Source organism: Pristiophorus japonicus, chromosome 7, assembly GCF_044704955.1.
Source record: "Pristiophorus japonicus isolate sPriJap1 chromosome 7, sPriJap1.hap1, whole genome shotgun sequence".
In the NCBI taxonomy this organism is placed as follows: Eukaryota; Metazoa; Chordata; class Chondrichthyes; family Pristiophoridae; genus Pristiophorus; species Pristiophorus japonicus.
This window is the reverse complement of record NC_091983.1, coordinates 147416784-147431705: the sequence shown is the minus strand read 5'-3', so window position 1 is coordinate 147431705 and position 14922 is coordinate 147416784. Positions and strand designations below refer to the sequence as shown.

The 14922-nt window shown below is 45.4% G+C and overlaps 1 protein-coding gene across 1 annotated transcript; it reads left to right on the top strand.

The window, feature by feature from the left end:
• The first annotated feature begins 596 nt into the window (after nt 1–596).
• LOC139266639 (uncharacterized) lies at nt 597–2186 on the top strand. The gene is made up of 3 exons (XM_070884227.1): nt 597–674; nt 1004–1160; nt 1448–2186. The coding sequence occupies exons 1-3, from the start codon at nt 597–599 to the stop codon at nt 1876–1878; spliced, it is 666 nt and encodes a 221-aa protein (XP_070740328.1). The 3' UTR covers nt 1879–2186.
• The last annotated feature ends 12736 nt before the right edge of the window (nt 2187–14922 follow it).

Genomic DNA, 14922 nt, shown 5'->3' with positions numbered 1-14922 from the left:
CAAAAAATAGGGCTAGATTTTCCACTTTTGTGCAGATCGCCCAAAAATGGGCGTTATTTCCGGCATGGGCGGTAAATATGGATTTTCAGATCGCCGGATTCTCACCCTTTTTCAAATCACCTAGTTTCCATTTTATAAAATGGGCGTTACCACGAGCGATCTGAAATGGGCGTTAGCGTTAAATCTCTCTGACCTTCTGCCGTAAAGTGGTGCCGTCCTTAGCAACGGCATGGCAACGGTTTCCCATTGATTCAGGAGGTCAGGGGTCATCATTATATGTGCATAAGAGAAGACAGAGAGAGAGGGAGCAGAGAGGGAGTGAAGGTGTGGTGTGAGTGCTTGTTTGGCTGCTTTGGGAGGCAGGAGGGAGAGTTTCGAGCTTAATACAAAATTGTGAGAAAAGTTAGCTGTTACCAGCCAGATATTTTGTTTAATTTGGTGCTTAGAATGGAGGGATTGGAGGAGGCAACACAGCACGCTGTGGAGACTGATGCTGGCGAGAGCAGTGAGCTGGGAGAGGAACAAATGGGAGGACGAAAGAGAGTGAGGAGATTCTTGGATGAGGCAAATGCCTCCCTCGTGCAGGAAGTTAAGTCATGCTGAAGCCCACCCCAAAGGCCTACCAGAAGATATGGGCCGAGATAGCCGAGGTGTTCTCGTCAGCGACCAACGAGGTGCGTGAGGGCAACCAATGCCGCAAATGATAGAACGACCTTGGATCTGTCAGAATACGTATTACATTTATTTACATGAACTTATATCTTGAGATAATTTGATTTGTAAGTGTCACGAGTGATTAAAATCAAGTGTGAGGTCTTTCACTTTTACCGGAAATGTTGTACTCAAAGCCTGCGGTGTACGTCTTTCGGTAAAGAATGATCATTTTCATTATAATCATGATTACATCTGTCAGTCATGTGCTGTATCAGTCTCTGTGACAGGACTTAGCAATGATATCACGCAATGATCCCATGCCATGTCGTCCTGTTGTTACCTTTTACAGAAGAAGCTTTCGAGGAATAGGGCCGAGCAGAGGCGAACAGGTCGGGGGGCCACCAGTCATCATGACCTCACCGAAAAAGAGGAGCGGGTGCTCGCACTCATGGGGATCCACCCCTGGTCGGCCAGACAGGCAGCTGCAGAACGTGAAATGATGCCACGTGAGTAAAGCTTACACCATTGTGTGATGTAAAGTCAATAGACGCCACACCCACTCATATCCGAACAATAATATATGATAGATGATTGCTAAAAGTGTCCTCTAACTAATGCTGGCCTCATGAGACTCATTGCAATGCAGAATGTGTTGATGGTCATGAAATGTGATGTCTGTGATGATTTTGATAGCAGTGGTGCTTTTGTCGTGCATATGCTGTGTGTAGCGCTGTAATCACCTTGTGACCCTAGCACCCCCTTCTCCTCTAATAACTTCATTTGTGTTTTGCAGCTCAGCCAGCAGTGCGGTCCCAGGCAAGACCACCAAGCCCAGAAGGTGGGGACACGGGGCCAGACTCGCCGGACGATCCAACATCTGAGGAGCCCCAATTCTCACCCATCAATCCGCTGGGTCTGTTCTCCACGGATGACAGCGCCGACTTTGAGGAGCCTGCATCGCCAGGCTCCAGAAGGCATTCGACCCCAAGGCCATCTAGTGCTCCTCAGGCCATTCCCACCTCCACTCTGGAGGTACCGGGCCCAAGCACCTCGCCACAGGGCACCCCAATTGTCCCCAGGACGGCGCCGACCCCGCGGAGGTTTCTTAGACGTGGCAGGTCTGTTCCACGAGCGCCAGATGAGAGGGGTGACATGGCCGAGTTGTCCAGTGGGACTGTTGACATAGGTCAGCAGATCCCCCAGACATTGAGGAGCATATCCTGACAGCTGGCCAGCGTCTCCGGCACCCTGACGGTATACGTTCTGCAAATGGCGGAGGGCCTGGAGGCGATAGCCAGGAATACTGGTGGCACAACCCTCCCAGTGGTCCCGGAGCGCGGCACTACACCCTTAGGTGCCGCACCCCTAGTGCCAAGGACACATGTGAGGCAGGAGCGAGATCTTGTTTCTGGATCTGAGAATGTTCCCACCTCGGGATCCCCTGCTCCTGTATCCATGCAACCACTGGCTCTGCCTTCATCCCCCCCAATGAGGCGCCACCTGAGGAATACCTCGGCCAGGCGGTATGAAGTCAGGAGGGGAAGGGGTAGAGGTGGGGAGAAGAAGTGGGGGCAGGGGCGGGGGGAAGAAAATGAGGTGCATGTCCACAGGTGATGGCTTTGTTATATCTCTATCTCGGTGTTTGGAATTTGTTGTAAGGTATGGGGGGGGGGACCACCCTGTTGGTTTGCATCTGTGTTCTGTGTTGCTGGACATGTTGACCATTTGATTGATGTCAATGGTCGAAAAAATGGGGTGAGTGTGGGGTGTTTTTGCTTGTGATATTCATGATTTTAGACCAATGGCCGTATTAAATGTTTTTTATTTAACATAACCTTGTTGCGCATTGTCTCAGATAGCTGGACCGTTACATACTGGTGATTCCTTAACATGCAAGGGTATAATTAAACTTAACTTGAATCAACTTAAACTTTAACTGGCACCAAGGTGATGCTCACTGTTGATGTCTGAGCTGCACACACAGCAGTGTATCACCTTTGTCAATGACAGCAAAGTTTTTTTCAGGCAAAGCAATCATTTATGAGCTGCTGACGTAAGAGTTTTGCAGCTATGTAGCCACCACGGGCCCTTTCCTGCAGTCAGCCTGATTGTGTGGCCCGAGGTCAGCATCCACCTCCTCATCCTCCTCTTCCTCTCTCTCCTAAGGTGGACCATCAGTCCCTTCTGGCAATTCTTTCCCCCTCCCGATAGCCAAGTTGTGCAGCATGGAGCACACCACCATGAATTGAGCTACCTGCTCAGGATGGTATTGTTGCACCCCTCCTGAATGCTCCAGGCATCTAAAGCGCTGCTTAATCACACCACATTTTCTGGACCACATTGTGTGTGGCTCTGTGGCTCTGTGGCTCTCCTTATATCGCTTCTCTGCTTCAGTGTGTGTGTCACGCAGGGGGATCATCAGCCAGGTGGCTTGGCCATATCGTTTGTCACCAAGCATCCAGCATTGATCTTGTGGCTGACTGGTAAACATATCAGATACAGTGCTCTCACGCAAGATGTGAGCCTCTTCGATACTGCCCGGAAATTTGGCATTCAGTGCCATAATTATCTGTGGTTGACAACGAGTTGGACCTTCAGGGAATGAAATCCTTTTTGGTTGTGAAAAACCTCTGCGTGCTGAGAAGGTGCCTGCATGGCGATGTGCGTACAATGTATTGCTCCCTGCACCTTGAGGAAGTTAGCAATTCGGTAGATTCCTAGAGCCTTGTCAGTCTGAGCCTCCATGGTCATAGGGAAGCTGATAAAGTCCATCCTATGTGCGTACAGGGCTTCAGTGACCTGTCTAATGCAGCAATGTGTGGCATGCTGAGATATAGCGCAAATGTTGACCGCGGAGGCCTGAAAGGAACCACACACCTAGAACGACAGTGCCGCGGTGACCTTGACCTTGACGGACAGTGAGGTACTGATGAACTGGCATATCTGCCCTGATGAACTGGCATATCTCACTGATAACCACTTTGTGGAAGCGCAGTCTCCGAAGGCAGGTGTTCTCGGATAAGTCGAGGTAAGACCGCTTCTTCCTGTAAGTGCGAGTCGTGTTTGGTCTGGTCCTCCTCATCAGTCTGGCACATCTAATCCACACAGAATGCTGTGGATTAGATGATATGCCATTTGTACTCTGCAGCATCTGCGTTGTCATCAAGGCAGGCTGAGAAATGGCTGGCCCCATTCCAATAACTATAAGTATAATGGCGATTGTTCACAAGCAATAAATTTCCCCACTAAGATACCTAAAATAAACTCCAATCATTCACAGTATGATAAGATGTCTGTTCAGATGGTCACACCACCTTAAAAGAACTCCAGAGTACATCCAAACTCCCCCGAAGTTGAAGCAGCCTTTTCAATGAAGTGACCTGTTATTTACAAAATGGCGTCCACACCACTGTGATTAGTTCAGATCAGTTCAACTTTTTCACAGCGTTTTTTTTGGCGAGTGTGATTGTGGGCGATATGTGTGCGACGTGCTGAAAGTCTCGCTGGGTGACACACTGGGCGTTAGTTTTGGCAAATGTGATATTTCTGACAAAAAAAAGTGGGTGGTCGGCAATATTGAATCTCGGCGTTAATTATGTGCTGAAAGTAATGCTCGGCGATATTATGGGCGTTGGGTTCGCCCAGTCTGATGATTCCACCCAAAAAAAGTGGGTGGGCGATATTTTTTATCGGCGTTAAGTACATGCCGAAAGTGACGCTTGGCAATAAGTGACCCAGAAATGGGCGTCAGTTTCCATTTTGTGGCTAAATGGGCGACATATGGAAGTTACAGCGTTAAAATGGACATTAAGTGGGCGGTATGCACGCAAAAATAATGGAAAATCTAGCCCATAGAAACATAGAAAGTAGGAGCAGGAGTAAGCCATTCGAGCCTAGACTGCCATTCAATATGATCATGGCTGATCCTCTATTTTTTCCCCATACCCCTTAATGCCTTTTGTGTCTAGAAATCTATCTAAATATATTCAGCGACTTGACCTCCACAGCTGTCTGTGGAAGAGAATTCCACAGGTTCACCACCCTCTGAGGGAAACATTTCTCCTCATCTCGGTAGCCTAAATTTCCTACCCCGTATCCTGAGACTGTGACCCTTTATTCAAGACTTCCCAGCCAGGGGAAACATCCTCCCCGCATCCAGTCTGTCCAACCCCATCAAAATTTTATACGTTTCAATCAGATCCCCTCTCATTCTTCGAAACTCTAGTGAATACAGGCCTAGTTCACCCAATCTCCCCTCATATGACAGTCCTGCCATCCCAGGAATCAATCTGGTGAACCTTCGCTGCACTCCCTCTATGGCAAGTATAGTCTTTCTTAGGTAAGGAGACCAAAACAATATACAATACTCCAGGTGTGGTCTCAGCAAGGCCCTGTATAATTGTAGTAAGATATCTTCCCTCCTGTACTCAAATCCTCTTGCAATGAAGACCAAATTGGCAAAGGATACTTAAAGGGTTGACGGTGGATAAGCAATGGCAAACATTTATAGATCACATGGATGAACTTCAGCAACTGTACATCCCTGTCTGGAGTAAAAATAAAACAGGGAAGGTGGCTCAACCATGGCTAACAAGGGAAATTAAGGATAGTGTTAAAGCCAAGGAAGAGGCATATAAATTGGCTAGAAAAAGCAACAAACCTGAGGACTGGGAGAAATTTAGAATTCAACAGAGGAAGACTAAGGGTTTAATTAAGAGGGGGAAAATAGAGTACGAGAGGGAGCTTGCAGGGAACATAAACTGACTGCAAAAGCTTCTATAAATATGTGAAGAGAAAAAGATTAGTGAAGACAAACATAGGTCGCCTGCAGTCGGATTCAGGTGAACAAAGAAATGGCAGACCAATTGAACAAATACTTCGGTTCTGTCTTCACGAAAGAAGACACAAATAACCTTCCGATTGTACTAGGGGACAGTAGGTCTAGTGAGAAGGAGGAACTGAAGGATATCCTTATTAGGCGGGAAATTGTGTTAGGGAAATTGATGGGATTGAAGGCCGAAAAATCCCCGGGGCCTGATAGTCTGCATCCCAGAGTACTTAAGGAAGTGGCCCTAGAAATAGTGGATGCATTGTTGATCATTTTCCAACAGTCTATCGACTCTGGATCAGTTCCTATGGACTGGAGGGTAGCTAATGTAACACCATTTTTTAAAAAAGGAGGGAGAGAGAAAAGGGATAATTATAGATCGGTTAGTCTGACATCAATAGTGGGGAAAAATGTTGGAATCAATCATTAAAGATGAAGTAGCAGCGCATTTGGAAAGCAGTGACAGGATCGGACCAAGTCAGCATGGATTTATGAAAGGGAAATCATGCTCGACAAATCTTCTGGAATTTTTTCAGGATGTAACTAGCTGAGTGGACAAGGGAGAATCAGTGGATGTGATGTATTTGGACTTTCAAAAGGCTTTTGACAAGGTCCCGCACAAGAGATTGGTGTGCAAAATCAAAGCACATGGTATTGGGGGTAATGTACTGACGTGGATAGAGAACTGGTTGGTAGACAGGAAGCAGAGAGTCAGGATGGCAGGCAGTGACTAGAGGAGTGCTGCAGGGCTCAGTGCTGGGACTCCAGCTCTTTACAGTATACATTAACGATTTAGATGAAGGAATTGAGTGTAATATCTCTAGGTTTGCGGATGACACTAAACTGGGTGGCGGTGTGAGCTGTGAGGAGGACAGCTCAAAGGCTGTAGGTTGACTTGGACAGGTTTAGGTGAGTGGGCAAATGCCTGACAGATGTAGCATAATGTGGATAAATGTGAGTTATCCATTTTGGGGGCAAAAACACAAAGGCAGAATATTATCTGGATGGTGGCAGATTAGGAAAAGGGGAGGTGCAACGAGACCTGGGTGTCATGGTTCATCAGTCACTGAAAGTGGGTATGCAAGTACAGCAGGCGGTGAATAATGCAAATGGTATGTTGGCCTTCATAGCTATGGGATTCGAGTATAGGAGCAGGGAGGTCTTAATACAGTTGTACAGGGCCTTGCTGAGGCCTCACCTGGAATACTGTGTTCAGTTTTGGTCTCCTAATCTGAGGAAGGATGTTCTTGCTTTTGAGGGAGTGCAGCGAAGGTTCACCAGACTGATTCCAGGGATGGCAGGACTGTCATATGAGGAGAGACTGGATCACTGGAGTTTAGAAGGATGAGAGGGGATCTCATAGAAACATATAAGATTCTGAAGGGACTGGACAGGTTAGATGTGGGAAGAATGTTCCCGATGTTGGGGAAGTCTAGAACCAGGGGACATAGTCGTAGGATAAGGGGTAGGCCATTTAGGACTGAGATGAGGAGAAACTTCTTCACTCAGAGAGTTGTTAACCTATGGAATTCCCTGCCGCAGAGAGTTGTTGATGCCAGTTCATTGGATATGTTCAAGACGGAGTTAGATATGACCTTTACGGCTAAGGGGATCAAGGGGTATAGAGAGAAAGCAGGAAAGGAGTACTGAGGTGAATGATCAGCCATGATTTTATTGAATGGCGGGCAGGCTCGAAGGGCTGAATGGCCTACTCCTGCACCTATTTTCTATGTTTCTATGTTTCTATGAATCGAGGGATATGGGGATTGGGGGGGAAAGTGGAGTTGAGATAGAAGATGAGCCATGATTTTATTGAATGGCGGTGCAGGCTTGAAGGGCCGAATGGCCGACTCCTGCACCTATTTTCTATGTTTCTATGTAACATATCATTTGCCTTCCTAACTGTTTGCTGCACCTGCATGTTTGCTTTCAATGACTAGTGTGCAAGGACAACCAGGCCCTTTTGTATATCGACATTTCCCAAGCTATCACCATTTAAATAATACTTTGTCTTTGTTTTTTCGACCAAAGTGGATAACTTCACATTTATCCGCATTATACTGCATCTGCCATGTGTTTGCCCACTCACTCAACCTATCTAAATCGCCTTGCAGCGTCTTTGCATCCTCCTCACAACTCACAATCCCACCTAGTTATGTGTCATCAGCAAACTTGGAAATATTACATTTGGTTCACTCATCCAAATCATTTACATATATTGTGAATAGCTGGGGCCCAAGCACTGATCCCTGTGCTACCCCACTAGTCACTGCCCCCACCCCGAAAAAGACCCATTTATTCCTACTCTCTGTTTCCTGTCAGTTAACCAATTTTCAATCCATGTTGGTGTATTACACCCAAAGCTATGTGCTTTAATTTTGCACACTATCCCCTTATGTGGGACTTTAACAAAGGTGTTCTGAAAATCCAAATACACTACGTCCACTGGTTCTCCCTTATCTATTCTATCAGTCACATCCTCAAAAAACTCCAGTAGGTTTGTCAAACATGATTTTCCTTTCATAAATCCATGTTGACTTTGTCTAATCCCATTAATATTATCTAAGTGTGCCATTATCACATTCTTTACAACAGACTCTAGCATTTTCCCTACTACTGATGTTAGGCTAACTGATCTGTAGTTCCCTGTTTTCTCTCTCCCTCCTTTTTTAAATAGTGGGGTTGCATTTGCCAGCCTCTAATCTGCAGGAATTGTTCCATAATCTATAGAATTTTGAAACATATAAAATTCTTAAGTGGCCTGAGAGGGTAGAAGCTGGGAGGATGTTTCCCCTGGCTGGGAGTCTAGAACTAGGGGTCACAGTCTCAGAATAGGGGTAGGCTATTTAGGACTGAGATGAGAAATATCTTCAATTGGAAAGTTGTGAATCTTTGAAATTCTCTACCCAGGGGGTAGTGGATGCTCAGTCATTGAATATATTCAAGACCGAGATCAATAGATTTTTAGATATTAAGCTGTTGGGGAGGAGTAGTGCTGTTGGGGAGGAGTTAAACTAACATGGCAGGGGGATGGGAACCTATGCAGGGAGACAGGGGGAAATAAAATGGAGGCAGAAGCAAAAGATAGAAAGAAGAAAAGTAAAAGTGGAGGGCAGAGAAACCCAAGGCAAAAAACAAAAAGGGCCACATTATAGAAAAATTCTACAGGGGCAAAGTGTGTTAAAAAGACAAACCTGAAGGCTCTGTGCCTCAATGCGAGTAGTATTCGGAATAAGGTGGACGAATTAACTGCACAGACAACAGTTAACGGATATGATTGGCATCACGGAGACATGGCTCCAGGGTGACCAAGGCTGGGAACTCAACATCCAGGGGTATTCAACATTTAGGAAGGATAGGCAGAGAGAAAAAGAAGGCGGGGTGGCGTTGCTGGTCAAAGATGAAATTAATGCAATAGTAAGGGGGGACATTAGCCTGGATGATGTGGAATCGGTATGCGTGGAGCTGCGGAATTCCAAAGGGCAGAAAACCTTAGTGGGAGTTGTGTACAGACCACCAAACAGTAGTAGTGAGTTTGGGGACAGCATCAAACAAGAAATAAGGGATGTGTGGAATAAAGGTATAGCAGTTATCATGGGCAACTTTAATCTACATATAGATTGGGCTAACCAAACTGGTAGCAATAAGGTGGAGGAGGATTTCCTGGAGTGTATTAGGGATGGTTTTCTAAACCAATATGTCGAGGAACCAACTAAAGAGCTGGCCATCCTAGACTGGGTGATGTGTAATGAGAAGGGACTAATTAGCAATCGTGTTGTGCGAGGCCCCTTGGGGAAGAGTGACCATAATATGGTAGAATTCTTTATTAAGATGGAGAGTGACACAGTTAATTCGGAAACTAGGGTCCTGAACTTAAGGAAAGGTATCTTCGATGGTATGAGGCGTGAATTGGCTAGAATAGACTAGCAAAGGATACTTAAAGGGTTGACGGTGGATAAGCAATGGCAAACATTTAAAGATCACATGGATGAACTTCAGCAATTGTACATCTCTGTCTGGAGTAAAAATAAAACAGGGAAGGTGACTCAACCATGGCTAACAAGGGAAATTAAGGATAGTGTTAAAGCCAAGGAATGGACATATAAATTGGCTGGAAACAACAAACCTGAGGACTGGGAGAAATTTAGAATTCAACACAGGAGGACTAAGGTTTTAATTAAGAGGAGGGAAATAGAGTATGAGAGGAAGCTTGCTGGGAACATGAAAACTGACTGCAAAAGCTTCTATAAATATGTGAAGAGAAAAAGATTAGTGAAAACAAACGTAGGTCCCTTGCAGTCAGATTCAGGTGAATTTATAATGGGGAACAAAGAAATGGCAGACCAATTGAACAAATACTTCTGTTCTTTCTTCACGAAGGAAGACACAAATAACCTTCCGAATGTACTGGGGACAGTGGGTCTAGTGAGAAGGCGGGAAATTGTGTTCGGGAAATTGATGGGATTGAAGGCCGATAAATCCCTGGGGCCTGATAGTCTGCATCCCAGAGTACTGAAGGAAGTGGCCATAGAAATAATGGATGCATTGGTGATCATTTTCCAACCGTCTATCGACTCTGGATCAGTTCCTATGGACTGGAGGATAACTAACATAACACCACTTTTAAAAAAAGGTGGGAGAGAGAAAACGGGTAATTATAGACCGGTTAGCCTGACATCAGTAATGGGGAAAATGTTGGAATCAATCATTAAGGATGAAGTAGCAGCGCATTTGGAAAATAGTGACAGGATCGGACCAAGTCAGCATGGATTTATGAAGGGGAAATTATGCTTGATGAGTCTTCTGGAATTTTTTGAGGATGTAACTAGCAGAGTGGACAAAGGAGAACCAGTGGATGTGGTGTATTTGGACTTTCATAAGGCTTTTGACAAGGTCCCGCACAAGAGATTGGTGTGCAAAATCAAAATACATGGTATTGGGGGTAATGTACTGACGTGGATAGAGAACTGGTTGGCAGACAGGAAGCAGAGAGTTGGGATAAATGGGTCCTTTTCAGAATGACAGGCAGTGACTTGTGGAGTGCCGGAGGGCTCAGTGCTGGGATCCTAGCTATTTACAATATACATTAACGATTTAGATGAAGGAATTGAGTGTAATATCTCTAGGTTTGCGGATGACACTAAACTGGGCGGCAGTGTGAGATGTGAGGAGGACGCTAAGAGGCTGCAGGTTGACTTGGACAGGTTAGGTGAGTGGGCAAATACATGGCAGATGCAGTATAATGCTGATAAATGTGAGGTAATACATTTTGGGGGCAAAAACACGAAAGCAGAATATTATCTGAATGGTGGCAGATTAGGAAAAGGGGAGGTGCAACGAGACCTGGGTGTCATGGTTCATCAGTCACTGAAAGTGGGCATGCAGGTACAGCAGGCGGTGAAGAAAGCAAATGGTATGTGCGCTTCATAGCTAGGGGATTTGTGTATGGGAGCAGGGAGGTATTACTGCAGTTGTACAGGGCCTTGGTGAGGCCTCACCTGGAATATTGTGTTCAGTTTTTGTCTCCTAATCTGAGGAAGGACATTCTTGCTATTGAGGGAGTGCAGCAAAGGTTCACCAGACTGATTCCAGGGATGGCAGGACTGTCATATGATCAATTGGGCCTTTATTCACTGGAGTTTAGAGGGATGAGAGGGGATCTCATAGAAACGTATAAGATTCTGAAGGGACTGGACAGGTTCGATGCGGGAAGAATGTTCCCGATGTTGGGGAAGTCCAGAACCAGGGGACATAGTCTTAGGATAAGGGGTAGGCCATTTAGGACTGAGATGAGGAGAAACTTCTTCACTCAGAGAGTTGTTAACCTATGGAATTCCCTGCCGCAGAGAGTTGTTGATGCCAGTTCATTGGATATGTTCAAGACGGAGTTAGATATGACCCTTACGGCTAAGGAGATCAAGGGGTATAGAGAGAAAGCAGGAAAGGTTTACTGAGGTGAATGATCAGCCATGATCTTATTGAATGGCGGTGCAGGCTCGAAGGGCTGAATGGCCTACTCCTGCACCTATTTTCTATGTTTCTATGAATCGAGGGATATGGGGATTGGGGGGGAAAGTGGAGTTGAGATAGAAGATGAGCCATGATCTTATTGAATGGCGGAGCAGGCTCAAAGGGCCCATTCGTGCTCCTATTTCTTATGTTCTTACGTATATTCTGCTCCTGACACAATCATAGTATTTGGGGTCAGATGGAGGGGACAATACCTCATTATCACGCCAGTGCCACTATAGATGCACCTGAGACACCAGAGAGGAAGGAGATTTGATGCTGACTAGCCGCTGTTGCCACTGGCTTTGTGTTGTAGCAGTACCATCTCCACAGGAACTGCAGCAGTTCAATGAATAGGCCAGCACCACCGTCTCGGGGCAGCGAGGGATGCCCAATAAATGCAGCCTTGCCAGCATTGCCCACATCCCGAGAACAAATGATAAAAGAAAATACTCCACAGGGATACTCCCAGAGCTTGGGGACAGAAGAGCAGGGGTTGGGGTGGGGGGGGGGGAGGTGAGGTGGGGGGGGGGGGGGGGGGAGGTGAGGTGGGGGGGGAGGTGAGGTGAGGTGGGGGGGCGGGGGGGGGGAAGGTGAGGTGAGGGGGTTGGGGAGGATTGTTGGCTCTCATGGGCAGCATCCAGGGGTAACTAGCTTTGGGGCTGGATAAGCATTGTAGTGTTTAGTTTGATTGCCTTTTGGGATCAGGGAATAAATATGTTGAAGTTTCCTGCCTGAATCACTGATTGATGGTACATTTTGTATGGAAGATGTTACATGCAATGTTGATATTTTTTTGTTCCGTGTTTTTTTAAGTTCTTAAATCACTATGCTAAGCAGATTAATCCTGTTTACATACCTCTTAAAAGGATAGACTTATATGACTGTTATTTTAGATGTCACGTTTATTGGCCATTCCCACTCCAGTTCTTACTGTTTTTGCAATGGTTTTATGTACACATAATTCACTACCAAATATAATAGGTAGGAACCAGCAATAAAATGAAAAAGACATAAAAACAGGATGTTAGAAAATAATTGACATAAAAGAGAGCACTTTAATAATTTATGAATATTACATATATATCAAAAATGTCATATATTGAGCAGTGCATCAGGAAAAATTTAGCTGTCTTGTAAAAATAGCTACAATAAACACTGTTGAATATTAACATCCTTTAAAACGTCATGTCAAATCAAATTGGAACTATTTTGCACCCCTGCTTGTGCACTAAGATTCCTGAATTTCATCAGTCTTTAAGTTGTGGCTACTTCATAATCCATCATCCTGCATGGTCTCTGGATTTTGGTGATCTAATGATAAGTGCTCTGGCAAAGAAAACCTATAAACCTTCTGGGATATTTAAAAGCTTCTTTGACATAAAGCAGCAACAGCTGCAACACTCTGCTCAGACCAAGAATATGCCCGACTTGTAAATGGATTCTACTTTTAACAACTGGAATGGTGTCATTCAGGCCAAGAAAAAAATACAACCTTCTCACAAATGCAACCTCCAACCCACAGATACTTGCAAAATAATTGAAATAATTTGCAACTGTCACAAGTCCACCGATATATCCTTGTCAGAAGTAGTACCAAAATGCATTTCACTTTTAGTATAATGGATGCTGTTATTGCCGCTGTGATTTTAGTTCAGTGAAGCTTCATTAATGTCCACTTTAATTAGAAGCAAAATAATGTGTCGGAACATAAGGGTAACGCTAGTGAATCTGTGTTCGTGAGAGGAGCGTGGTCACAGAATTGGCTCCATAATGCTAAATGATCTATGTGTTACTCACATCCCCATCAAGCAAGTTGGGAGTAATTAGGTACTATTTTATCATGTTATTTGAGTAACTTTTGCTTGTCTGTACAGGCAGGTGAATGTGCTGATCCCAGGCTGAGCTAATGTAGTCAGCTGCTGGGAGGTATCGGCAACGAAGCAGGTGTAGCTCTCTCCTATTTTTGCTTTTCCTCTTTTCCTTTCTGTGAGACATTGTAGCCTCCTTTCAGCACAACTAGAAAGTAAAACTGAGCAGAGTGGGATACGAATGGCCATCCAACCACGAGTCCACAGCACCGAGCATTAGTATACTCGTGCTGCACTGCCCCTTAAAGTTGTCCACTCAGTTAAGTTTTTCTGAATACATGCTTGTAATATTTTGTCTAGCTCTTCAACTACATCAATCTTACATTTTTTTTTGCCATCAAGCTAGATTCTTCAAAATGCAGGGTAATGCTAATGGTACACAGTAGCTATAGGCTCTTAGGGGTCAAGTTTCGGGCCGCGCCAAGAACGGCGCAGCCCCGGCATGGACGCCCGTTTTTCACGCCTAAAAACGTGACAAAAATCTACCTTGTAATTCTCGGGCTCCTTGTTGGTCCCTGGGAGCTCGGCGAGGCACGCAGACAGCAGCGGAGGGCGGAGCCACAGAGGCGCGCCAATTCTGCAAGTGGAGCGGAGGGGGGGGGGGGTGCCAAGCCAAATGAGGGAACGTCGTGCCGGCAGCCATGCGCGTGCGCATTGGAGTGGGGCACACGCGCAGTAGCCCAGAAACATTGGCACTCGGCCATTTTTAAAGGAACTAAAAAAAAAGTGCTGATTTGTCTCGTGGACCTCTGGAAAGGCTTGGGATTGAATTTTGGTGATTTTTTGGTGTCTGAAGGAGTGCTTTTAGCAGCACTGTTGAATAAATCACCTGCTGAAATCAGTGAGTACTGCTTTTCTTTTTTTTTTAAATTCGTAGCCAATCGTTCCAATTCTTTGTCAAATCACAAACGCCAGAGGTCACCTTGCACACATCAAGGATCACTCTGCGCCAATGCTCTTAGCCAAAAGGCCTAGAGCCACTGCACCGTTCCTGGAAGTACTGCAATACCAGGTTCGTGCCATGGAGGTGGATGGGTCAGGCCCCCCACACACCTCCGTGGAGGTGGATGGGTCAAGCCACCCCACCCACCTCCTGCTAAACCTCCAGAACAGGTGCTGCATAGGTGCATGCAAATTAAGGACTGTGTGTTTTGAAAAATAAGAGTGCCAATTCAATACAGCAATGGAACAACGTCCACCAAGAACAAAGAATTTCTTGCATGAGGAAGTGGAGATATTAGTCAACTTCATTGAGCAGAGATGGCAGGAGCTAGATACCAGCAACAGAGGTCGCATAAAAATGCCACCTAAAGAAATGAAGAAACGTTGGAACCAAGTTATAGAAGATTACTGCGCAGTGGTGCATACCCTGAGATCTGGAAGCCAGTGTAAAAAGAAATGGCACGACCTTGGTCAAATAGTTAGTGCAAGTAATATTTTCATTTTTTAATGTAATCGTAATTGTAATGTGACTATCTGTATGTCCCACCCTGCAGAAAGATGCACTCTGTAAAAAGTTATATTATACACTTTGCAGAAGAATTGGTCCACAACAAAAGG